Below are 27,418 nucleotides of genomic sequence, written 5' to 3'. Positions count from 1 at the left end.
AACATCAAAACGGTTATTTACGGCCAAGAAGTTGTTCAGCTGTTGAAAAACCACCTTTTCAATTATTTTACTTAAAAATAGGAGGTTTGATATTGGCGTATCATTTTTAATTGTTACGGAGTCTAAATTAGCCATCTTTAGGAGTGGTTTAATAACTGCAGTTTGTAGGGCTTGTGGGAAGACACCTGAGAGAAGGGATGTGTTTACAATTTGTAAAAGATCAGTGGTCATGCAGTTTGAAATATTTTTGAAAAAGTGTGTTGGTAGAATATCCAAGGAGCAGGATGACGACTTCAGATGTTGAATAATGTCTTCTAGGCTTCTAAGGTCGATTGAATGAAATTGTGTCATGATATTTGAATGGTTGTTATTTAGAGATGGGGCAGCACATATCCTGCAGTTGGTGTGGAGGCACTGACTGCTTGTCTAATTTTCTGAAGGGTTTAGTAGCTCAGGTAGTGAGGAGAAGAGGGCTGAACTGAACATGTGCACCATTATGAATATGAAGCAGGACAATGCCAAACACTGTACGGACTCTCAACAAAACGTATCTCACGGTCTTCACAGAGCAACTACAGAGGAAGTCTAATAAAATTAATAAAAAAAGTTCCCTCCTGTTGAACCTTCACCTGCAGCCACTTTGCATGCATTCAGCTAAATCTACAGCACCACGGCAGAACCTGCCAGGAAAATACAAGGAGCGGGAGATAACCTTTTATATTTATATTTTATCACCTAATATATTTATAGACGAAGCCAATGCTTAGTGAGTGCTTTTTTCAGTGTGTGCAGGGCTTTTCAAGTATGTTGTGCTAGCCTCAATATTAACTTCATATTTTTTATCTGTGTATCCAGGATTTGCTACTGGAGCATTTTTTCTCCAAAATGAATAAACCCTGTGAAAAATGGGTTCCTGTAGATAGTAATAAATAATATAGTAATATCCTGTACTAAGTCATTGGTTTGGTTTTAACAATGGGACTTCTTTTTGTTGAACGACCAGTATCCACATTGGTGTGTGTGTGTCTCTGTGTGTACTTGCCCTGAATCTCTTGTTCTATGTCATATCTACTGATGATGTGCATACACACACACACACACACACACACACACACAACGAGATAGTTACTTTATTAATCCCACAAGGGGAATTTTTTTCGCTACAGCAGCATTTATACATACAGAAATAAACCTTTTACAAACGAGGCCTATTTGCAGGCCTCAGCTAGAATAAAGATAAGAAATACCTAATTAAGTGTATAATTAAATAAAAAAAAAATATATATATTTTTTTATATATATATTTTTGAGATGAGAAAAATGATGGAACTATCAGAATACATGTTACAGGTTCACATAAGCTAAGGATGGAACACAGCACAACTTGGAAAACTCAAAAGCTCGCCCTGGAAAAACAGCAGTTTTAGGATATTGTTTTTTGGAAAGTATGGAAATCCAAGACTTTAAATATGCTGAGCTCTTAGAACAACTGATATAGGCTCTATATACACAGCTATACATAGATACAGTGAAACATTTATAAAATATAGAGCATATAAAATTAGAAAACTGATCAAATATTCCAATATTTGAATAAAAAAGTATTTTTTAAATTCAAAAACACTCTATATCACTTCTATGTATCACTCCTGATGTTCAATGAATCAAAAGACAGAAGATTGGACCTTTTTTGAGTGTTTTAAGCTCTTTCTAAGCCCTTTTTAGTTGTTTAGTTTAAGGTCAAATACTGCTTCAGATTCAGCCCTTCTCTCTGTTCAGGGCTGTATCTCAGCCCCCCCTTCTCCGATTTTCACCATTGAGACATCCTTCGAACCGTAGGAGGCAATAGAATTGCCTGGAATTGAAAGCTAGATGATTGACAGCACTATTAGCCAATAAAGCTCAAAAACGTCCCATCTGATGGCAGATCTGAAATCTAATTTGCTGAGCTTCCAACCCTCCCCAAGATGCCGAGGAGTGTCGGAGAGACACGAATCGAACGGATTCACACGGAGCACATGCAGCTGGACATAACAAACAGTGGAAGTACGGAGATATTTTATTTTTTCGCTGAGATTCGACCAAAAGTGAGTACAATATTTGATGAAAGCTGTGTGACTTTTTGTGTTCGAAGCTGAATATCTCTGCGATGGTTTACCGGAGAGAGAAATGGAAACTATGTCCGTAATCTCCGTCAAGCGGACATGCTTTTTCATGCTGCATGTTCGTAGGTAGCACGTTGCTAACGGAGTGTAGCAACTGTTTTCGCCGGTGTGTCCCAGTCATATCGAGTATGATTTATGATATTTTGTTATTTGTTTGCTTGGCTGATGGGAGATGTGTTTGTCTCATGTAGAAGTGACCTAGTTCATGTTGTTCCCAGGACGCTGAGGTTTCTGCAGAACTATAACATCATTATATTCGTTCTTCGTGGGTTCTCTGCCAGTTACTTTTAACACAAAACTCTCTAAGTTTTTATGTACTCTGCGTCCAAATGGGGGACCCTCGGGTGCATCTGGTTTTAAATATAAAAATGCACAATATATACAATAAAATATAATAATATTAAATTAACTAACTAAACAATAGTGCAAGGATTTAACCAAACAAACAACAGAGTAACAGTGTTATAGTTGTGTGATTGATTTGGCCAGAGGTGATTTATTGTAGAGTCTTATTGCAGAGGGCAGGAATGTTCTCCTGTACCTGTCCTTGTGAGCAGTGGTTGGATGGTGTTGAATGCACTGGAGAAGGCAAAGAAAGTGATTCTCACAGAGCCACCGGTTCTGTCCAGGTGCGACTGAGCTCGTTGCAGCAGATGATGGGGTCGTCCACTCCCACATGAGGCTGGTATGCAAATTGCAGAGGGTCCAGTGATGATTTCACCAGGAAGGTGTTGTTATTTTCAAAGTGTGAATGCCATTTGAATGCAACTCCATGATACGTTTTCAAATACTGGAATAGGTGAATGTGGTAATTACCTATACAACCTGGAGCCAATCCCAGCTGTCATTGTGCGAAGGTAGGGTACACCCAGGACAGGTCGCCAGTTTATCACAGGGCACATATAGAGACAGACAAACATTCACATTCACGGGCAATTTTGAGTCTCCAAATAACCTAAGCTGCATGTCTTTGGACTGTGGGAGGAAGCTGAAGATCCCGGAGGGAACCCACACTGCCACGGGGAGAACATGCAAACTCCACACAGAAGGACCACCAGGGATCGGGGATCCATCCTGGGCCCCTCTTGCTGCGAGGTGACAGCGCTAGCCACTACAGCACCGTGCAGCCCATACCTTGAACATGTCCTGTTATTTTTTTTTCTTCAGCTTCATGGTATGTTTCTGGTTCTTAACAGTTCCTGTCTGGTCACCTGGCCTCCTCCTTTTATACGCTCCCTGTAGCTTTCTTTACTGTGACTCTGGTTGTTGATAGTGAGTCTTCTTCCATTTACAGCCCCATTCCTTCAAATCTCATCCTCACACCGTCATTTATTTGTTTATTTTGCAGGAACAATGCACACCAATCAACAGTCAAACTGTAAGTGAGCCAGAGTTAGCCAGAGAGGCTAGTTATCATCTGCTGTCCCAGGCCAGATGTTTGAAGGCAGCCTAAAATTACAAAATTTCAAATAAAAATGGATAATTCATAGATAAACAGACAGTAACGTATAGACAAAACCAATACACATATAAGCAAAAGAAAAGTGTAAATAAGACACTAGGGACAAGCAGACCTAACGGGCTGCAGAATGCGTCAGGCAGAACAAACCCACCTAAAGTACAAGCGAATATATAACACTGAGGCACATAACATACATTGTCCCTGCATTCAGCACCTCACACAGACTACACAGATTAGATTTTAGCCGGGACATGTTTATCTGTGAACCAGAAATTTCCTTTTTTGCTCTATTTACTGTATATGCTGTGTGTGTGTGTGTGTGTGTGTGTGTGTGTGTGTGTGTGTGTGTGTGTGTGTGTGCGTGCGTGCGTGCGTGCGTGCGTGTGACTGGGGTTCATGTCTCAAGCTGCTTGGTTGACCTACTTTAAAGACCATAGCTGTGTCTCAATTCAGGGGCTGCATCCTTCGGAAGCTGCATTCGTAGACTGGTTACGTCACACGGCTGCGACTAGGCTGTCCCATTTTGCATGTTTGTTGAAGACTCCTTTAAATGCAGCCGACGAATCCCAGATTTGGAGGACACATCTGATGGATCCTTCGGGGCCCAGCATATCCTGAGATGCATTGCGTGCCGATGAAGATTTAATTTGAACCAACATGGCGGCGAGTGATGCGGGACCTGGAGAAGCCGCAGAATTCACTTTTAAATGTAAGTATTGGGTTTCAACTCACTCGAATGTCACCGATACTATTGTTAAAGCAAAATAAGAGATCTTATAACATCACATGTGTGTTAAAATCATCGGTTAAGTTTCGTGACGTTCGTAGCTGTCAAGCTAACTAGCGTTAGCCGCTGCGCTATTACCGGTGTTACGGTAATATACGGTAACTGCCGACCTTCAGCCGAATGCGTCTGTTGTAGTTACGGCAGCTGTTGTAAATAGGCAGATAACACGTAGCTGTCCTCGTGAATGCCGCATTGATTAGTTTTGCATTACAGTATCAAACCTTCTCATTTACAGTCTTTGGTCAAAACATACCGGATCCCACTTTGGCGAGTCTTTTGAGAAAACAAGTCCAATCGAGTTTGAAACGTCGTGTGTTGTTTGTGTTGAAACAGGAGAGCACGTTGCTCTTCCTTTGAAATAATAAAGTTGGTAAAAAAAACCACATCAACGTCTTTGGAGCCTGTTTTGTGCAAACACGTGTCACGTAGAAGAACTATGTAGCACAGTTAAAAGAAAACTAATATATATATATATATATATATCATATTTACGGGATTCGATGTCGTGTGTGTGTGTGGGGGGGGCGGGGGGTCAGTAGCCAAAAGCACTACCACCTTCGCCACCATCAAAGTACTCTGATGCCATGTAGGCTAAACTTAAACAACGTACAACACAGTCAGCAGTCGCTCCTCAGAGCAGAGGACACCAGATCAACTTGTGACCACACTGCGCGTTTACCATGGAGCACTCTGCCGTGTACTTCAGTGCAGAGGCACATAGCATTGTCAGATTTTAAAATCTGAATCCCGTAAATATGACTTATTTATATTTATTTGTCTTTTAACTGTGCTACATAGTTATTCTACGTGACACGTGTTTGCACAAAACAGGCTCCAAAGACGTTGATGTGGTTTTTTTTTTACCGACTTTATTATTTCAAAGGAAGAGCAACGTGCGCTCTTCCTGTTTCAACACAAACAAAACGTGACGTTTCAAACTCGATTGGACTCGTTTTCTCAAAAGACTCTCCAACGTGGAATCCGGTATGTTTTGACCAAAGACTGTAAATGAGAAGGTTTGATACTGTAATGCAAAACTAATCAATGCGGCATTCACGAGGACAGCTACGTGTTATCTGCCTATTTACAACAGCTGCCGTAACTACAACAACAGACGCATTCGGCTGAAGGTCGCCAGTTAACAGGGTCCCTAGTTAAACCGTAACACCGGCAGCTGTCTGCCTGCATCCGACCATAGTTAACCTTGTAAAGTAACTTTTAATAACTTCACTTTCAAACCTCAGAGGTTCACTAATATCTTACTGAGATTGTGACGATTTTACAGATGATTTATACTTCATATTATGTACATAATCAGACTAACGTGAGCTCAGGTAGACTGGTTATCAACCAGAAATATCACTTTAAATCCAGTAACATTACAAACGTTGAGATTAATTACACGAATACACTGAATTTGAGTATTTTGCTAATTCTGTTCTTGTTTTGTTACAGGGAGCCAGGAGCTGAGGGGGAGAACGACGGACAAACATTCAGCAACCATGACTTTGAATTAAGACATTAGTCCATTTGTAATACCTCCATTTGACCGTCCTGTACTTATGGTTGCAGTTACATTAGCTCTCATCCTGTACAAAGCCTTTACTAATAACAATCAGTAGATCCTTTTGATGTGTTAATGTTCCTGTCACACAGATGACAGTTGTGACTGTTATCTTTTTATTTTATTCATTTAAATTGAAATAAGACATCCATGGAAATGATTTCTGTGTGTATTTGTGCATATTCTGCTGTGTAAAATGTGTCTATGTTCTAGGTTTGCATCCTTGTGTTAACATTATTGATAAATGTTTCTCTTTTCATCATTTTCTCAATGTGATTAGGACAATTTTGGAGAAAATGTGCCTGCAAGGGGGGAGGCAAATTATATAAAAAATATAAAGTATGTGCATATGTGTTGCTGCAAGTTAATAAACGTGTTTACTGACATTTGTTTTGCTGCTGTTGTTTTTGTTAACTGTCTTGATTGATTTCCTCTGCCTTAGGTTTTCTCTCTCTCTCTCTCTCTCTCTCTCTCTCTCTCTCTCTCTCTCTCTCTCTCTCTCTCTCTCTCTCTCTCTCTCTCTCTCTCTCTCTATATATATATATATATATATATATATATATATATATATATATATATATATATATATATATATATATATATATATATATATATATATATATATATATATATAATGTGTATGACGAAGGGAGCAGGGAGGGGGGAATCCACTATTTAAAAGAAAGAAAAGAGTTGGGCACAGAAAGATGACTTTCCATTCTTTCATTGATGCTTCACATGTCCTGCCAAATCCTGGTTTTATAGTATAAATACCCCAGTGCATTCTGAACCTAGATAGAAAATTTTACATTCTCCTGTTAATCTAACTTGAATTAGGACTAATACAGGTAATGTTAATGTCACTATTTTAATCTGACAGAATTAATCAGATCAGAAGTATCAATGTGGTAACTGAGGTGTACATAAATCATTTTAGGCCCACCCAAATAGCCCACCAGCCATGATTCCATAAACATATTTGTTTGCACACTTTGAAGTAAGGCATAAGTAACACTGTGAAATTCAATAAAACTTCCTCAATTGATCAAAAAGTTTGGAGGTGTTTTTTAGTAAAAACAACTCACATGACTGATTAGCTGTTTCCCCTGTAAGCGTCTTCCCTGTTATCTATTTGTCTTTGACTCTGGACAGCATGAAACATGGCCAATACTAACATTAAAGGAGAATAAAATGTTGCCCAACTGAATCAAATTCCTGAAGTACTTATATTTTTCTCTCGTAGATGGTTAGATGGTCAAGTCGACTTTTCCGGTCCGCAACTCTACTTCTGCTGATCCGTTCACTGGTGGATTCCAGCCATACATAGTCTTGACCGCCATTTTCTGCCGAAACTGCGCTTTGTGTAGCAGAGTCCAATCTAGTTGATGGAAACACATCGCATTGCATTTCTTTTTACAAAGTTTGCTTCAAATTTGCTTGACAATTGAATGGAAACATGACCAAGGACCAATTCATATACGTACAATAGTTAGAAAATGCAATAACACGTTCTGTAATTTCCTCCCCATAACTCTGGAAGTAGTTAAGTAATTGGTGATACAAGGATTGTTTGGAACATTGCGAGTAGAGGTGAGTGTGGCAAAGCTGCTGTTATGTATCATTATTCTACAATTTCATGTCAGTGGCTGGATAGAATAGTTTTTAAATAGTGTTTGAAATGCATTTGGCTGCAGAAGCCGATAATAGGGGATAGCCGCATGCTCACAATATCAAGTGCCCTAAATCATCTGCATGTCCAAGGCCTTTGGCAATAAAAGCGGATAGCTAACGTAAAGCCAAATGGAGCTGATTGCCTGATGCCCCTTTGATAGATACTGTTGTTGCCATTTGCTTGTAGTTGGCAACGGTTAGTATTTATTTTAGAGACGGCAGTAACTGTGGTCACCATGAATGATGTGGATTATCTACTACGGTAAAAATCTGAATTTGAGATCAAACATCTTAGTGCCCACCAGCCCCGGGATATTGTTAAAAACTACACCACTTGTAAAAAAGAAAATAATCCCAGATTTAACATGGAGTGGTTCTCCAGGAAAAATGGCTAACTGCAGAGGGGACGGTACCTGCTCGAGAACAGGAGCATTTTTCCGGGAGTATTAGCAAACATGAAAGCAGCATGACAACACGGTACGATTTGCCAAACATAGCTAACCAAACCGTCAGCACATACAAACTGGGAATTGAGCGGTAGGCTATGTGCTCAGCTGGATTATCACCCGTGTTCAACTGTGTGGAAAATGTAAAATAGTGCATTATGTCAAATCGTAAAAATCTGTGATGTAAATCAGTGTGTAGTGGTTGTCCGACTGCCAATCTTCCACCTAAAAATGTCACTGAAGTTTGTGGCATGCACGTGTGCTGTTGTGTGTCCTTTTGATGGAACATGAAGCACAGCATTTTTTTATTTTTTGACTTGTTTTAACTGCTTAATCTTTTTGGGATCAGAGATGGAAGGAAATGTCAGCATGCACATTATCTGTCAGCCGGATTACTGGTACTGTGTGTCACATTCTGATGTTAAGTTATGTGCAGTGCTTGTACATGCATTAGTCATGAAAGAGACCTCTCATGTCTGATGTGATCTAAAGGAAGAGGCATGTGTCATAAACAAGTCAGTGATGAAATTGTCTGATTACAACTTCTCAAGGCTTTCCTCCCCACCACCATTTGGTTTTATTTTTAAATTGCTACATGACCTCCATGTTCTTCTAGAGTATTCCGTTGAAATTGAATGTCTCAGTTTTAAAACTCAATTTTACATTTACACTCCAACAAAAAAAAGAAAAGGAAAACTCCAAATTTCAAGGCTACAAACTTGTAAAAAATGTGATATTCAAAATAAGGTTTGGCAATCTAACCAAATTTCTTATAAACAATATTTGTATGATAGCGATGTATTAACAGAGAATGTGAAAAGGGTCTCTGCAGTGATGAACCTACAGAGAATGTTCTGCTGAATATGCAGCTCTTCTTGGCTCTGGCTCACCGTTTATCTGTCCGGATGCATACTTTAAAGTTTTGGTTCATTCTCAATGCTAGGGTTATTTTTGACATAGCTCAAAGCATTGTGCTGAAAGCCTAAATCTCCAATGTGTTTTTGTATTCTCCGTCTTTGTTCCTACCAGATGCAACGTGGACAGCAAAGTGTCGCGAGTGGCGTGGCTCAATCGCACCACCATCCTCTTTGCAGGAAGTGAGAAGTGGTCTCTGGACCCCCGCGTCATCCTGATGGAAAACACAGCAGTCACAGAGTACAGCATCAAGATCCAAAATGTTGACGTTCACGACGAAGGGCCCTACGTCTGCTCCATCCTCACAAACAAGAAGCCAAAGTCCACAAAAGTGCATCTCATCGTTCAAGGTATGTTCCTGTCAGTGGGACTGTATTAATAACCAAAGGTGTCAAACAAGATCAGTGCTGGAACAGTGTTATGTTTGTTTTTTTGCAGTGTGAGTATTCAATTTATAGATGGCTAATTGTAAATTATTAATCTCATCGCGATTTGCTGAGTATTGCAATAACGTGCATTGCGATATATTTGATTTATTAAATTCGCTATTCAACTGCAAATATTTGCAGTTTTTCAACATCGGTTTTGTCAAATAGGATAAAGGTTTTCTACTGTGCTGATCTGACTTCAGTCATTTTTATTGCAGCTAAATGGGATTCTTAACCAAGCAGACAGACCAAAATAAAAACCTGTCAAATGTTGCAATATGCACCTGACAAACTGAACTGTTCATATTACAGTACATAGCCCAACTTAACTGAATGAAGACATGTGTGGACCACTGTACTATTACAGGTATTTTTCAATTGAAATAAAATAAAATAAAACATGTACTCTGGGACTAAAGCAGTTGGACAGTGAAGGAATGATGGCATTCTTGCTCAGAAAGAAGAGCTGAACAACATGTTACAATATCAAAATTCTCTTTTGGGCTGTGTCGATGTCTCCAGCAGTGGAGAAGACTCTTTCTGCTGAGATGCTAGTACCTGGAATGCAAAGGTATCTTTTGGCTAGCTTGGCCAGGAAAGAACCGACTTGCTCGTGTGTTTTTCACCAGCTCAGTGGGTCTTCTGTTGAGTGCCAGTGGTGTGGCCTCCTGGTATCTTTTTACCTCCTCCTCAGCTATGGCAGTAAATGATTTTGGTGGGGCTCCAACATCACCGTAAGTCTGGCCAAGCATGTCTGCTAGCCAACATGACTTCCTCATCTTGGCAGGTATGATGGGGGGGGTCCAGGATCCTCTTCAGTGTAGCCAGGTTCCTCTTGATGTTCCTGGGTTTGTGGCTTGGAGATGGTGTGCTGCCTCACTTCTTCCTGTAGAATACACACACACACACACACACACACACACAATAAGAGATGGGGGGGGGGGGGGGGGGGGGGGGGTGTATGTAAAATATATATTTAATTAGGTATGCAGCAAATATGTAGTTTCTCTTTGGTAAAGCATGACAGCGGTGGAAGTGGTACTCAGATATTGTACTTAAATAAAAGTAGCAATATCACAGTGTATAATTAAATACTACACTGTGAAAGTCCTGCATTCAAAACTTTATTTGCGTAAATTAAAAAAAGTACCAAAGTATCAATGGTAAAAGTTTTCATCATGCAGTTGATTTGTATGTTGTGTTGATAATCACAATTTGCAAATTAAAGTAACAAAAATTGTCAAATAAACGTACAACACTTTCCTCCGAAATGTAGTAGACAAGTAAAGTACACTTCATGTACCTCAAAATTGTACTTGAGTACTTTAAATGTACTTTTGTTACCACTATAACTACACTATTAATAGAGCAGTGAATACATTACACCATTAATATTAAAATGCTTGTTTAGCTGAAGAGTCACAGCCTCAGCAGCCCCTTGTCTCTCCTCTGGACAGGAACGGCAGGGTCTAACACCTGGGTTCCATGAGGATGTGAAGAGGGTTTTCTTCTCTGCTGACATATCTCTTCTGAAGATCTTGAGCGATGCTTCCTTTTTGTCTCTGACCAACGCTGTCCTGTGTTGAGTACAACAGCTGTGCGAGTGATGAAGCGGGCCTCTTTTCCTCAGACATTCAACTGGACATTGACTTCAAGGCCTGGACAATATCTTCGCCGTACCTGACGTCCATCGCATTGAAATCTCACTTCCGGAGAAAACTGGGCTGCACGAATGCATTTCATAAGCACCGTTCCGACTTGTGCTGACATCTATCTTGAGCTTGTAGCTCGGGTTCTTTTTTTTCCCTCCAAAGAGTGGATCGCCACCGTGCTTCTGTTGTTGCAGTGTCAACGCTCGTAGATTGATTATTGTCTTAGCTTGCTCAGAATCGGAAGGATGCTTTTTCAAGCTAAGTTCGGCAGTTTATTTTCCGTCGGTCTGGTCGTCAATGGTTAACGCTATTTCTGGATGTTGGTGTGTGAGATGAACCCTCCCATTTGTAGCATTCCCAGAGTATTTCATTTTCATACGACACTCCTTGCAAATCGCAGGTGTCACATCCATGTCTTCCCTTTTGGACGGCACATTTCAGATTTCTTTCTCCGATGACTCCGTCTTTGTTTAAACCAACTTCCTGCCAATCCCGCAGACTTTAACTATACGGCATCAGAAAAAAACTCATTTTATATAGTTTATATAATAACAGGTGGATACTTGTCGGCCTCGTATCGATACAAATATCGCGACACAATGCCGCATGGTCTTCGGTGCTCCATGTCACCTCTTTATTGCCACCCATTATCCCTGAAAATAAACCTCTTCACTTCAATCTATTTCCCTAGTCTGTGCCTGCATTTGGGTCTATAACTACAGGCCATGACACCCACCTCTAAAGCCCCTATAGTTGTTCTTCTCTGGATTTGACCAGCTCAGGTCTCCAGTCAAAAGAACTAGGAAATCCTCCCTCCTTTGGTTTTAGGATTGTTAGTAGATGGATTTCAATGGGCATTAGAGCTGGGGATGAAACTGGATTCAATCTCGATTTAATTTCAGATTGCTGATAGATATTGAGAAGGGCAGAGTATGTTGAAATATGTCCTGGTTAAGTTTCATTACAAAGTTCATCTAAACCGTCTGTCGGCATTGAGACTTCTGTTTTCTTTAATGATTAAATCAATTTCCCTCACTGCGAGTTTCCACAAACAATTAGCACCAGTGCCATGAGTCTGCATTAGAGTGACATATAATTAAAAATGAGATGAAGTAGCTGTATTGGATACCTCATGGAGAATCACGCCGCATCAAGGACAGACTTTCTTTGAGGATCCGTTCAGACTTTTCTTTTGACATTGAGAACTGGCGCATTTTATAAAAAATAATTGACATGATCTTCACAAAAAAACAAAACAGTTCAACTTGATGGTATTCTCTTTCATGCAGTCATAATTAACATTGAGTATTTTTCACACTGTATAATTCATGATGATATCTCATTAACTCTTAATTGACGCTGAGAAGCATCAGGCCATGGTTTTAATAATCAAACAATAGACAAAGCATATTCTTGCACAGACAAGGAGACACGTCTCCAATTATACCTTCCCATGGATTTCTATCTGTTCCTTTTTCCTGACCTTGAATTACCCAACCATCTGGATGCTGCAAGCTCACACTTGAAACTAAAGAGCTGCCACGAGATCCACAGAATGGGCGAAGCTGGGTGCTGATACACCAATAAAATACTGGTGATTTGTGGGCAGCTGTGGCTCAGAGGTAGAGCAGGGTCGTCCTTCAATCGACCCTGCTCTATCAGAGTAGAACAGTAATCAGAGTATCGGCGGTTCGATCTCCGGCTCCGCTAGTCCATGTCGATGTGTCTTTGTGCGACACACTTAACCAGTAGTGTGAGAAGTCTATGTTTAAAGCATTCCTAGTATGTTTAAAAGCACACCTAGGGGTGTATGAATAGATATGAATGATTAGATAGTCCTGATGGGCAGGTGGCACCTTGCATGGTAGCCCCTGCCATCAGTGTGAATGGGTGAATGATGACATGTAGTTTTTAAGCGCTTTGAGTGGTCTAGGACTAGAAACGCACAATACAAGTACAGTCCGGTTACCAATTTCCATGATGATGCTCTTAGTTGTTACAGCAAAGGAGGGATGCACCTGAGAGCAACAGTGTCTGTCAGTGGCACAGACCACAGCTCTCCATGTCAAGGAAGGATGCAGATTTCAAGAAATGTGCTGAATTTAATCAATTACTGTCTGTGTTAAATGCTTAATTCCTCAACAGTGTTCTTTAAACTAGTGCTGTGGCCACATAATCCAAAGGAATTACGCATTATGAGAGGCTAATACTGTTAACAATAACCACTCACACCACCACACAACAACTATGTCCTGCAACAGAAACTGTACAGCACCCTCGCCTCTCTCTTTAACCCAAAAGATGCACACTTGTGTATCGACGTACAACTTTTTGTCTATCACAATTCAGTTACAATGAACAGAGTAAAGATAGAAAAATATTCTATCTACCTTCAGAGAGAACGGACCACTGAGTTAGGCTCCCAGACTTGATGTGTACCGAGTCTGTACTTTTAACCAAGTGTGACCATGGTGTTGAAGCAGAAAAAAAAATCCTTTTGCTTTTCAGGTAGTACGGTGTAACTAGGTTTTCTAAGCTACACCACATTTGCATTGCGGACCATTTGCAATAGAGTCACCCAGGCCTTACCCGAAACAACAAGGCCTCAAGCTTTTAAAAGATATGTTTTGTGCTAATTGCAAGTGACAAATCATGTTTTAAGTGTTTTCAAGAGACTCCTAAAAATGTAATACCACTATGGCCGCTTTGCTACCCCCCCCCCCCCCCCCCCCCCCCCCCCCCCCTTCAATCCCAAACCTCACTTTTGGATGGGATTTAGGATCGAAAAAATGCTTTTTTTTTTACAATGCAAGTGAAGACTTTGTCACTGATCTCTTCATATATTCTTGTAACACTTGTTTTTATGACTTTTCATGGTGGAGAGGGGAGGACGGGTGAAGTCGAAAAAGGCCTTGTGTAATAATTCTTTCATACTGCCTTTTGTGCTGTATTTCTGTACAGCCTCTGTTTACGACTATAATGCATAATGATAGTTGCCATGGCAGTAGTGAAGAAGACTTTGATATATTTAAGACGGCAGCTCTGCTGTTTATTTGGATAGAGAGAAAGACACGGTCCAGTGTTTCTCCCACTCTGTCGCTGGTTTAGGACCACACTGGTGCAATGCTGCTTTGGCCTGATTACACACATGCCAGCACACAACATGGATACAGAGTCAACATACAATCGTTGCCCCTTGTTAAAAAGTTCTGTGTTGTGAGAACAATTTGTGAGGAGGGGCACTGATTCATGTCAAACCCTGGAGTGACAAATGAATGACTAGTACATACTGCCACCTTTGTGGCAAAGACAGATCAGGAAGTCCCTGGGGGGTGTTAGTGGTGCCTCTGGCCCCCACAGGCGCTCTCCTCTCTAATACCTCCGAAATGGAGATGGTGTTGAACCTACACACAGAGAAGGACTTCGGAGGCTAACATCAATCAGCTCAGTGACCTTGTCAGCTGATACCCTCAGGAATATAGGGCACCTGCTTCCATGGTGACTGCACACAGGGAGTGGACTGACTGCAGTTAAGCCAAACTACAACAACGGGTAATGCGTAGTGTATGTATCTAAAGGACTGGAAGTGGCAGAGATGCCACCAAGGACTCTGAATCGACATCAAGTTACACTGTGATAACAACTTTAAGGACTTTGGTTCCATTTCTTTAATGAGCCAAGAGCCGAGCTGTTTCCCTCCTATTGACTACTCCTGAAAAACCACAGCAACAGCTTAGTGTTCAGTGGAACTGCATCTTGAGTTTTGACACTTAGAAATAATGTTGAAACTGCTAGTCCTGCTTTGGTCTATGAAGCGGTTGACATAAAGTATGTTTTCCTCATTTTTGAAGGAAAAAACAACACTTCCTCTTCATCTAACAAATAAAAAGTTGAATACATAAGCAATATAATGCATTATTTAAAAAGTCAATACGCTGAGTGGTTTTGCCACTGCAGCTTCTCCTAAATGGTCTTGTGTGGCCGGTAACTTATGGCGGCTAATTCAATGTGTCATTATCCTACGACCCCTTCTTGACGGCAAAACGTAACACACATGATGATGTGATGTTGCAAAGGTGAAAAGATATTGTGTCTACTATTGTCTGTAATTATTATAGTAATACACGTAACTACAATGTAGATTTCTTTTAAAATTCTACTGCAAACTTACATAACTTTTATACATAACATCTGGCTCTTAATTCCATCGTGGAGGGCGACAAACAGTTATAATATGTTAACGACAATGCCATCTACCATTCCTGTTGTCAGTATTCCCTGTTGATCTCTCCTATTGTTACCCTCTATGCTAAATTGATATCCGGTTTGCTGTCTGCCATCTGCCTGATTCCATGTGAATGCAGCATTACACAGGGACTCACATGCATTAACATGCGTTAAAAGCATGTATGTCTGGCCCGGCTATGAAAACAAAGCTCAGAGCTCTGATTCCAACACACAAAGGGAGAGAGTGACTTCATTAGATATTAGTCCTTGTTACGACCGGCTCGGAAGTCGCAACATAAGGAGGGACGCAACACCAGGTTTGATTCAACGAAACCCAAAGGTTACAGTTTATTACGCGACACAAAAGAGATGCAATGTGCAGCTCCAACAGAAGACCAGGATCTGGTGCCAGGAAGGTGAGAGAGAGCGAGGGCGGAACAAGGAGGCGCTGATATAGGCGAAACCCACACCATCCAGGTGCCTTCAATTACTCATCAGGGAGCTGTACCTAGAACTCAAAGACATAGAACACACACACACACACACACAACATTCACAGCAGGACATAGAATGATACGTAACTTAACAATAGTTGTTTGCTGCTATATGCTCTGAACGTTGAACTATAGAACTTTAAATACCTACAGTGAATCAGATAATGTGGTAGTGATAAAATATTCTAGCATACAGCAAAGGCTGAACTGTAATAAGTAAATATTGCAATTGTTTGTAACGTACGTTTATCTTCATAGCTGACACCAGTGGTGTCTGCTCTGTGTTGCTGTCTCACCCAGCGGGCTATAATGCTTTTCATGACGAGAAGCAGAGCAGGAGCCACTAGAGGAGGAGCCAGCATTTTGCCTTCAGTTGTAGATCTGTCAGTATGTATCCAGCTGATACTGTTAAAGACAGAAGCCAGACTCAGGGCTTTGCAATCTTGTATCATAGCACAAAAAAGTCTGTACCTGTGTCTGATATCTTACAGTCTAATCCAGGGGTCACTAATAGGCGGACCGCAATCCAGATCCGGATCCAGACGCCGTTGTAAAAGGACCCTGGACCTAAAACTGATAGATAATTTAGAATTATTACATTTTGGTGCAGCACTTCTATTTTAACCTTATAACGCGCAGCTTTTTTAGCATTTACAGTACTCGTTCAGCGGTCCAGGAAACACGGCAACCAATTACATGTGTATTAAATCATATCACGTGATGCTGCTCAGCCAATCAAATATGTGTATTCTGATAAGTTTCTTGACTCGAGTGAGATTTACACACACGGGGGAGAGACGAGGAAAGAGAACATAGAGCAGGAAAATTACGTGAGTCAGAGAAGTTATGTCACATGACGTTCTCCAAAAAGAGAAAAGAGTCTTTAATCAAGAATGAACAGACTCTTATTCTTAATTCTTCCCCCGGGTTTGTCTCATATGTTCAGAGATTGTGGCTATTATTAAAAGTGGTAATGTGAAGCGTCACTACAAGACAAAGCACAAATCTTTTGAGCAAACATACCCACATCCGAAAGTCAGTGGAGGGCTGTGTATTTTGTACTTGGGTCTTCAGTGCTATCTTACTACAGTTGAACCACCTCCTAATAACCTCATTTTGACGGGTTATTATTTATTTCGTAAAACCACATATTCACATAACACTGCAACATTTGACAAGTGAAATAAAATGTTACATGAAGCTCAACACCTATGAAGGCTACAAATACTCTAACTCCAGAGTGCAGACACATGAATACGCGTAAAACTATAAAGGATGCAGGTCTGTCACTATGACGCAGCATGACGGGATGCTTCGTCATTAACAAACAATGCATACAGTCAAAATCAATGTATTAACACAATGACAAGAACAAACACACAAGAAGCAGTCACATATATTTATATGACAACAAAGTATGACAAATCAATCCAGCAGCTCTGCGATGCTAAAAGGCGTATTCCACCGCTCACTGAAGAGCATGAGCCATTCAAATATTATTCACATCAGAGGGAACAATATTAACCATATCATAAAAACGACACCATAGACAAATTATCACAGTAGTAACGCTACTGCAGATGTAAAAACAAAGCAGTTCACTTACCAAAGCTGCTGTTCACTTCAAGACAAAGTCCATCCTCCTTTCTTTGTTAATCCTCCTGTTATGTTCGTTTTTTTAGGTACAGCCATAATGTTCGCGGGTCAATTTGACCCGGTGCATGTTTAATCATCCAAAAGTGGTCAGAAACCAAAAAATCCTAATAAATATAGTTTGTACCTCATCACCAACTCCATTACTAACAATTTAATCAGTATTTAGTGGAATGGAGTTATTCACCCCTCCATAGATCATAGTTCAATTAGGATAATCCACTCGTTTTCATGAAAAATACATGTTCAAACATTTTTTTTGGTACTTTGGAAAAACCTAGATATAAATTGCATTAGTCTACCATAACATGTATTTATTTCTAAATGTTTTGTACATTTTGAAACTTTCTTTTTTTCATGGGGTGATGTAGATAAATAGAGATGAGACACCGCTGCTGTTCAGGGTCATATTGACCCGCTCACTCAAAATCAAGCCAAATGAATACAAAGGGATTTGTATTGAAAGTAAACTTCATTTATGTTCATTTATAGTGTTAAGAAACAGAAATTTACAAAAATGAACAAGAGATGAGCACAATGAACGAGGTGTGTGTATGTGTGTGTGATTGTGTTTCCTCATTTCCTCGTTTCCTTATCTGATGGTTCATAATCAGTACCATTATAATCTGAATTGACCTCAAGATGGTCTTCATCTTCAGACACATCCTCCTCTATTTCATGTTGTGATCAAGGATGTGCTCCAGAGCCTCCAGGGCTGTCATCCCTTTGTTTCTGTTGCTCATGTTGTCCTACAGTATTCTGCTGTGTTGTATGCATCTGCAGAGTGTAATGTTGGTAGGATTCTCAAGCAACCCTCCCCTGCTAAGTGTGGGTGGAGTTTATAAAAGGTTCCCGTCAAAATAGTATCTGTATTTCTCGCACAGGTCGGGTAGTGAGAAAGAGTGTGTGTGCGTGTGTGTGTGTGTGTGTGTGTGTGAGAAATGGGGTGAAACATGGTGGGAGGGAGTAAGAAATACTTTGTCTCACGTTTTCAAAGAAAGAAATGGTCTAAACTTGACACTTCTGACCCCTTATAGCCTCCATTTTCACTGCCGGGTCAAATTGACCTGAACATCATCTCTGTTATAGAAACCTGCAGGGGGTGGGGTGCAAATGCATGATTTTTCTTTTTTTTAAACGTTGATTACACTAATTAAGGCAAGCAGAAGAAGTTTCATACAGAAAAAGTACTTTAAAATATTTTTTCTAGATTTTCAAACTTTGAAACAACATAACAGGAGGATTAACGAAGAGTTTAATACCAAGGTTGTACAGAACATTCAGTTCCAGTAAGAGGTCCTTCTCAATTCATGGATACCGTTGATGACAGTCGAGCCTCCACAGTTGTATTTCTTGAATACGCTTTAATTCCTTTGAGGGCTGAAAATGTCCGCCCGACAGACGCAGTAGATATTGGGATTGTCACCACTAAACATGCCAAAACGCTAAAAATGTAATGTAACATAAAAACTTCTTACATATCTTTATACTTTAACTCTTACTACTACAAAGTTCTGCTAGCTAGATTCACAACAGTCACGCTAGCCCACTTACCAATCAAGCCGCACGTTAATGATGACGTACTTGTAGACCAGCTAGAAGCTCTGGCACGTTAAAGAATAAGCCCAACATGTTAAACTAAAGATCTGATTGGTTGAAGACTAGGACAATCAACAATATCGTCCCCATTTACTTAAACTGTAGAGGGATTCACTTGTAAGTCTGAAGGCCTCCGGGCAGATTGTTTTACTTAGAGACAACATAGGGGTACAATCTGATTGGATAAAAGCTCTACTTAAACATCATGTAAACAGTCTATTGTCATGGTATTCTATTGAATTATGAGACCTTTATTAAATAGATGTATGAATATACTTAAACATTTCATATGTGCACTAATTTGACATAAATTACATCTACATAACAGACTGCATCTATAGATTTATTACTAAAGAGGAACATTTGTGTCTTAGTGTAGTCTGCAGCCAGGCTCAGACAGACAGTTGTTTAACTCAGTGTGTCCCCCGTGTTTACGCTCAACATTTGGGTCTCTATTTGTAGCAGCAGGAATACATAACTAACTGCATGCAATAGTTATTAAATGGATCACTGTCTTGCAAAATAAAAGTTTGATGTTGGAGTTATTGAAAGCCCAGCTGCAGATTTGTAATGCTTCTTATTGCACGTTGCGTCGCCGAGCCTCCCAGAAAACAACAACATGTTCCTTCTTACAGCGGCTGCTCTGGGTGCTTCTGTCCACACGATGAGCCATTCCCATCATGCACACTGTGACTGGCACAGCTTTTTAAAAGATATACAAATACATCAGATATTGAGAGTTGCTGAGAGGAATGCAATGAATTGCCTCCGATCAGTATTCCGCTGCTGCAAGTAGTGTGCTGCGTTTATAAGAACAAAAACAACAGGGGCACTTGGATGCGCCCTGACCTTGTGGATGCTTAGAAAAAATGTAAGCTTCCACAGGAAGGCATGCATTGGAATGTGTAATGGATGCACAAAGTATATTGAGTAGTCTGCACTGAAAGAAGAAACATATTTTCACTGAGCTCAGTGCATTGCCATGCTGCATTTAGTTTGGTGTCTTTCAGCACATGTGCAAAGTGAAGTCTCGTTTGATCATGGAGTTGCTGTTAGAAGCTGGATCATCATCGTTAGGCAAAGTTAACATGACAAATGTAATCGTAACACCGCAGAATTACTAATTGTCATAATTATTGATGAATATGTTTTAGAAGCAATGATAATAGTAATAAAAATATCCTTTATTTTTGCACCATGGTTACAAGGAACACTCCCTCCCACATTAGCTGCTTTGGGAAAACTCTGTCACTGGTGCCAGTCTTGATCTTGCTCCTCCGTCAATATCAATCAGTGGAGACAGCTGAAATTAGTTATTGAGTCATTGCTCCTAGACACAGACTGGGGAATGACCTGGGTGTCGTTTGCAGCATGTGTGTACCTTAGACTGCTATTTGTTTAAAACAGAGGCAAGCTGGTGTTTGTAGCCACTGGTCCAGGATGCTCCCAGTGTGGGATTTACATTCATGAACTGGTTAACAAACTGTTTAGTATATGCCGTTGTGGTTTTTTCAGGGGTATCACAGTACATTGTCATGGACTCTATTCTTTAATTTAGCAGCAGCATTCTTGAGAAGAGAGTAAGTCTTGCGTCCATTTTCAACAGTTGTTCTTCTTTACAACAGTGAAGTTATACTGACCTATAGAATTCTTCACTTAACTGGGATGTCTTCAGGAGGTCTGTAGTAGAATGTCTGTTAATGGAGTTAATTTCAAACATTGTTTTCTTGTTTACATTTCAGCAATTCAGCCACATGCATATGAAAACAAACCCAACATTTACTGAAAGTACTACAGCAGCTATAACTGCGAATAATAATTGATCCCGGTCTTCTTTCATCGAACTAAGCATCGTCTAATGCACATGTTATAGCTTTTGAAAAATTAAATGTGTTGAATTCTGCTCTAGATGTATTAAAAATGCAAAGCTTCAGCTTTGAATGGTAACACCCCTATTATAAAACCATTTAATGAATTGTTACTGTACAGTAGTTGTTAGGCAGATATAAGGACATGTTTGATTGTTTATTAACGTACACTTTATATCAACATTTTAAATTATCCTAAGAAGATATTTTTATATGATTACAACTGTGTACCTATTTGTCATTAAATATGAACACACCAGACTCCACTCGATGTCCACAGAAGAATACGTTGTAGTTGTTGACAAGTGCATGAGTAAACACTTATATCTGCCTACAACTGCATTGTAGTGTGTTATAAATGTATTATTATTTATTACATGTTTATAGAATGCTTATAATTGCTAGATAGGAGGACTTAAAGTAAAGTGTTACCACAGGCCTTCATTAGGCATCACACATTATTTGAATTACCTGTGTATTGTGCTGACAGCCTGAAGAAATTCAATACTTTATTTTGCACCTATCAAAAATCATATGCCATACCTATCAAATGACTAAAATTCATTAAAATTCAAAGTCTGCATGAAATCTTTCTGACAAGGAGAAACAAATTGTTGAAAACAGCACCTCTTGCTTTTCTCTTTGTTATTGGAGGCTAAACATTCCAGTCAGGATCATATTCATCAGAGGTAAAGTAGAAGGTGTAATAGGAATTGAATTATCAAAATTAAATCATGCACATTCACAATCAATACATGTCTTCTTCCCGATGTATGGGTTAATATATCATTTAAAAAATAAATTAAATAGAATAACACCGTTTGTATGAAATGGTTTGGATCACAGGTTTATAATCAACAACATTTATTTATGTGACCTGAATGCATGACAGCCATGTTGTAATAACACTTTGACAGCTGGAATACTATTTATAAAAACTTACTTTAAATACAAAACTTAGTTCACAAAAGCAAACCTACTTAAGTTACATAGCAAACAAAGATATTTTACATAACAAAGTGTACTTCTTCAAACCAAAACCTCGATCCTTTCCTAAACCGAACCAAATAGTTTTGTTGTCTAAACAACAGGCTCTCCAAAGGCGCTTGTGCAGGCATCCTGCTGATGTTGCTGCACATTCTTAGCAGAATGCACGAAAAATGAGAAAAGACAAACTGTTGCATTGAGCTGACTTGAGCTGACTTGAGCTAGCATCTCCTGTACACATTCAATTTACAGGTGGTTAGTTTTATGTAAGCGTTTTAATACAAGAAACACAAAGTGAAAATAGTCAGCATGAGTCAGTCTTTCTTGTTTAACAACTTGTTGACCGAGAGATGAATAAAGCACATATCACTCAAACCAGAGTAACATCAACTCGACAGCGAGATACATTTATGAAGCTCTCACAGCAACAATGCTGAATTTGCTAGGCTCTATCCACAATGCATATTTACAATTAAAACCAAAAGGCATAAAGAATACTGTACTATTCATACAGTTTACTGGAATGCCTTAGTCAGCAAAGCACAGATTAAAACTAATGCTTCTACAGATATAAAATGTAAAAAGAAAAACTATCTCACTGTGTATTTATTTCTGAAAGCATTTCCATTGCTTGACTCTATGAAATATTACAGCAATATCAGCAGAAGCACTTGAGGTACTTAAATGCTTATGAAATAAAAATACTAATTTCCTAACTCGTGGCTTCACTCCAAAGAGTTTATGGAATGCATGTTTTCACACATACTTATCTCACATCTCATCTTCTTGATACTTGCATATCTAATGATTTACAGAAATAGGAAATAAGTCAGCATGATAATTTGCTTAATTGAAGTACTGCATGTATACATACCCAACATGCTTATTGACATTTCCCTTCTCATCTTCTCACACACAGTCTGGGTTTCTCTGCTGCTCTTCTGCATTGGTTTGATTAAAACATCTCATGTTTGGAATTTTGCTAAAATCTAAAAAAGCAACACTTCATATCTATAACTGTATTACTTCCATAATTAATGGTAGAGGAGTAAATATTTATGGTTTGTTTTGCATTTCCTCAAAGCTCTAACTGTACTTGTGTTGATCATCAAGAAGCTCCGGTAGCTCTGAGTAACTGCAGATTCTTCTGCCTGACCAAAAAACAACATACAAGTCATCTCATAATTAAGTGTTTGAATCATTTATTAGTTTTTTTTTATGTAGAATCAACTCTGTAAGTGCAATTGTTATATTAAAAGTAATTACATTATCTATGTTTTGTTTATAGTAGTGCTGGGCAAGTTAACGCTTTATTATCACGTTAAATCATTAGTTACGGTGCATTATATTGATGAACAGTGGGAGCTGTATTCATATGCTCTGACTGTCATGAAAACAGAAGACACACATTTTGATGAAACATGTGGAACATTTTATTCATGTTGCACAGCAGTGGAACGTTTAAATAAAGTCAGCACACTGAGCACAGATAGTGAAGAAATAGAACTGCTACTTTGTAAAGAATACTGCTGTTAAAAAGAACCTGATCTGTTTAAAGTGTTTCAAACCAAATGTTATTACACTTTTGTTCATATAGCAGTACTTTTAAAATAAAAGTGCGCAATATACTACTTTTTAATTAATTATTGAACTTTGCGCATAACTATGTTTAATCGCCATTAATCGCATGATTTTCTGAAAATCATGTGATTAATGGCGATTAAAAATTGTAATCGTTGCCCAGCACTAGTTTATAACACTAACCATGTGCAGCATTTAGCTGTGCTTTCCTCAAGGTTTTTTCTCCTTTTAATGTGCTTCTCAGGTCCACCTTTTCTGCAATGTGCATTTCTTTCTTCACACAGCTCGGCCAATCACGTGTGACGACATACAGAGCTCATACCATTAGGTTAAAAGCAAACTGGGTGGAGCTGACGGTATACAGTAGACCTTCTGAGTGACTGTAGCGGCCCCTCTTTGCCAGTGTCCAGTATGTTTCTTGGGCTCATGTTTAACGCATGATAGTTCTATGAAATTCTTTTGAAGGAAGACAGGACTGGTCTGGGTTTCAGCAGCTTACAGGAAAGAATCCCTTTCGTTAAAGGTGGACTTTGTTGGGCTCAGAACCTTTTGAGGCTTTAGCTGTAGGGAAAAGTGTGTCATCAAGCTTAGCACTGTCAACTGCCACTTTCACGGGAAATGCGAAGGTAGCTTTGCATGTACCACACTGAGACACACCAGGGAGGTTTCCTTTGTATCCATCTCTGCAAGGCTGAAACACTTGGAATATTTGACAGTGGGCAGCCTCACGAGCTCCACCAAATTTCCCTAGGGGGAGTTCCCCTTAATAGACCAGTTGGTAAATCCTTCCACTTGATTAGTTGGGTAGGACATGCAGCTTGGTTATAACGGATTAGAACAATGCAGATACATGCTGTGCATTGGTGAGTTTGTGGAGAAACTGGAACATGTCTTTAGATAGCATGTCACCTGAATTTCGCTATTACATGAACTTTTATGAACCCAAAAGTTTTGGTGCCAGCTTCTGACTTGTGTCTCCACTTTTATAACAAACAGGAATGTTTTGGATATATGTCATTAAAAAGCAATACCTGGACAAGCTTTCTGTGCGCTGTAGGACAGACAATTATGGAATGGATTATGGAATAACTGGTGCTAATATTAGCTATTGATTGGTTTACATGTAATTTATTCATGACATTCGTGGAAGGGCCCCATCCGCAGTAGGTTGACAGAATGGAACAGAGAGTGAACAGTACCTCTCTTTGCTGTACCATCAAACCAAATAACCTTACATATCTAATGACATACCGGAATAGGAAATAAATCAGCCAGCTTAGTACAGTATTAACCTACCTGTGCATATGTAGCTATGCATCCCCAAAGCAGTTGAGTACAGTGACAACAAAAGCCAAACCTGTGACAATGACTACATATTACGTAGTGTGGTGTGAAGTTATCTTCGTGGAAAATGACTGAGTGGTCTGATATGGCTGCTACAAATCCTGGGAGTTCTTGTCCTTCTGTCTGTGGTCTAACATACAGACCTCAAACAGTAACAACTTCAAGGAAACCTCAGGAAATTAAATTTACATACTTCTAAAATAATAATGAAGAGATCAATTTAAATTTGAATAAATAAAAAATAAAAAATGGAACTATTATTTTCCACAAGCTGAACAATAGAGTAAAGTCTGGCGCTGTCTCTTTTCCTGTGTTCACACCAAACACAAAGCTATGCTGAGTTTGATCAGCAGTATGCGGCCGTAAGATTCTCAGCAGTGTGCGTATTGGTAGTTCCGTTAGCTGTTAGCCAAACACACAGTCCAAAACAACAACAGTGTGTAAACGGTTCTCACCCCCCGAAGAGTAGCAGCTCGGGGTCACAGAGGCACTCGGCTGTGTTATCACTAACGGGCCCTACTGGCCGGGGGCCGGTTAAACATAGTGAACGGGGAACAAGCCAGCAGTCAATGGCAGTATAAGACAGAAAAGGTTCTGAGAAAGTGTGAGTCACCACAAACATGAGAGGTCCTTGAGCATGCAGCTAAACCCAAAATATTTTGCTGCAACAGAATGCAAAATTAGTCATAGGCAGACAGAGGTGCGCACTCACTCAGTCACACTCACAACCGAACACCTGGTGGAGATGATCAACATTTAGTTATTAAACAGGGTTATCAGTCCTGATCCAGATCCTGAAGTCTGAGGTTAACCTAAAATGTATTGTACGCTTGACCTACTCCGACCGTTATTGATATGGTCGTATACTGATCATGAATGAAGTTAACCTTATTCCATTTTGACAGATTTTGAGCATTGTCATTGTGTGGGTTCTATTACCAACCCATTTGCTTCATGTGTAAATCAGAATACTGTCCATCTTGAAACAGTTGGAACAGTTGGCTAGTGTTTCGCAAGAGCAGCTCCAGTTGGAGGTGTATTTCATGGGACATGCTGGGACCTTGATCCTTATCCAAAAGAAAAATTCTCAGAAGAAAGACCTCTAAACTGCACACACACACACACACACACACACACACACACACACACACACACACACGACATCTACTTATTGAGGGCTTGCAATGTAAAGTATTATGCATGCCACGTACAGTAGAGTGGTTGTACAGTTTAATGAGCTTTTAGTGTCCTAGTGCCTGAACTGTTGATAGAGCTGGATAGAGTGCTCAAAGAAACGGGCTGCCTGCTTGAGGAATGTGTCATCCTTTTTATATAATGAAAGAATCAACAAATTATTATGATTTCTTTTTCTAGAAGTTTCCAACGGTGAAAAGAGTTCTGGTACTTTTTATAAAAGTAATACTGTATATGACTTCCACAGCAAGTTAGGCAGAAGGAGGTGGTGAATGGAGACCGTGTTAATCGGTTTAGCCTTATCAACAGTGCTGCAACACATTGCCAACATGGGTCCAGGCCATGGAGAGCCTCTGCATGGCCGGCGCACATTTGTTCCGACGGGGAACCCTTTGATTCATATGTCCGTTATAGGGCATCCATTTGAGAGAAACTTTGACAATATATGGCATCTCCTGAACAGAATGCCAGTGCACCGTGAGATGTTGGAAGGCAAGGGTAATTCAATTCAATTATAAAATACCCGAGACGGACTACAGGATTATCCTCTTTAGCTTCGTCAAGTGTAATGATGTGGCTCTGTGTTTTTCTGATCGAGGCTCGAGCCTTTCTCTGCCATGAAGAGAAGACGAAAAGGGAAAGCATCGGGCCTTTCAGTTCAATGCACGCTGGTCTAATAAGCTTCGGAGCTCATTACAGAGTAGAGAGAGGCCTCTCCCTCTCTTGCAAAATGCAAGTAATGAGGCATTTGAAATATTCCACAACATTAGGATAACTGAAATTGGAGAATAAGGCCTTTAAGCCTTGCTTGTGTAACACATTTAAAAAGTGCTCCTTCTTTCCTGGGACTGGTTTGGGTTTCACTTTCAATTTCTCACCTACCGGGCTCATTGGCCATTGGCACTGTTTTCATTTTCCTGTTTTGTTCACATGATGAGCGCATGCAGAGACGTTGAACCAGCCTCCTTGGCTTTCATTCAGATACATTATTTGATGTTTTATATGCAACAGCACTGATTGTATCATTAATGATTTGCTCTGAGACATTTTTACATCCCATCATGCGGTTTGTATTACCCTGAGGCTTAATTTCTGGATATGTAAGCTTTCTAATCACTCCACCTGATTTTACTGAGATGGTTTTATTAGATGAAAGAGCGTCAGAGCTGCACAATGATACACATCTTTTGGGTAGTCAGCCTATGTAGTCTTAAAAGTAAGCTCTGTTTAAGCTGATGCGACCCATCGCTAAGGAGATTATCTACTGTTTTTTAGGCGAGAAGCGGCTTAGCCATACACCCCTCTGGACAGGAAGCCAGTCCATTGCAGGGGCTCAACACACATCTATATTTTGAAGAGAATGTGGCAAGCAGTGAAGCTC

The 27,418-nt window shown here is 39.7% G+C and overlaps 1 protein-coding gene across 2 annotated transcripts in view; it reads left to right on the top strand.

The window, feature by feature from the left end:
* The window catches only part of opcml (opioid binding protein/cell adhesion molecule-like), a 361,995-nt gene that overhangs the window by 240,615 nt on the left and 93,962 nt on the right, over positions 1–27,418 (top strand). For both annotated transcript variants that reach the window (XM_068721163.1, XM_068721162.1), the window contains one exon: positions 9,125–9,360. In XM_068721163.1, the coding sequence (XP_068577264.1) occupies positions 9,125–9,360 (236 nt within the window). The remainder of the gene's footprint in view (positions 1–9,124; positions 9,361–27,418) is intronic.

The sequence above is a fragment of the Cebidichthys violaceus genome, unplaced genomic scaffold (genome assembly GCF_023349555.1).
Source record: "Cebidichthys violaceus isolate CVI_PGR_0920_01 unplaced genomic scaffold, fCebVio1.0.p SCAF_27, whole genome shotgun sequence".
Classification (NCBI taxonomy): domain Eukaryota; kingdom Metazoa; phylum Chordata; class Actinopteri; order Perciformes; family Stichaeidae; genus Cebidichthys; species Cebidichthys violaceus.
This window is presented reverse-complemented; position numbering and strand designations above follow the sequence as displayed.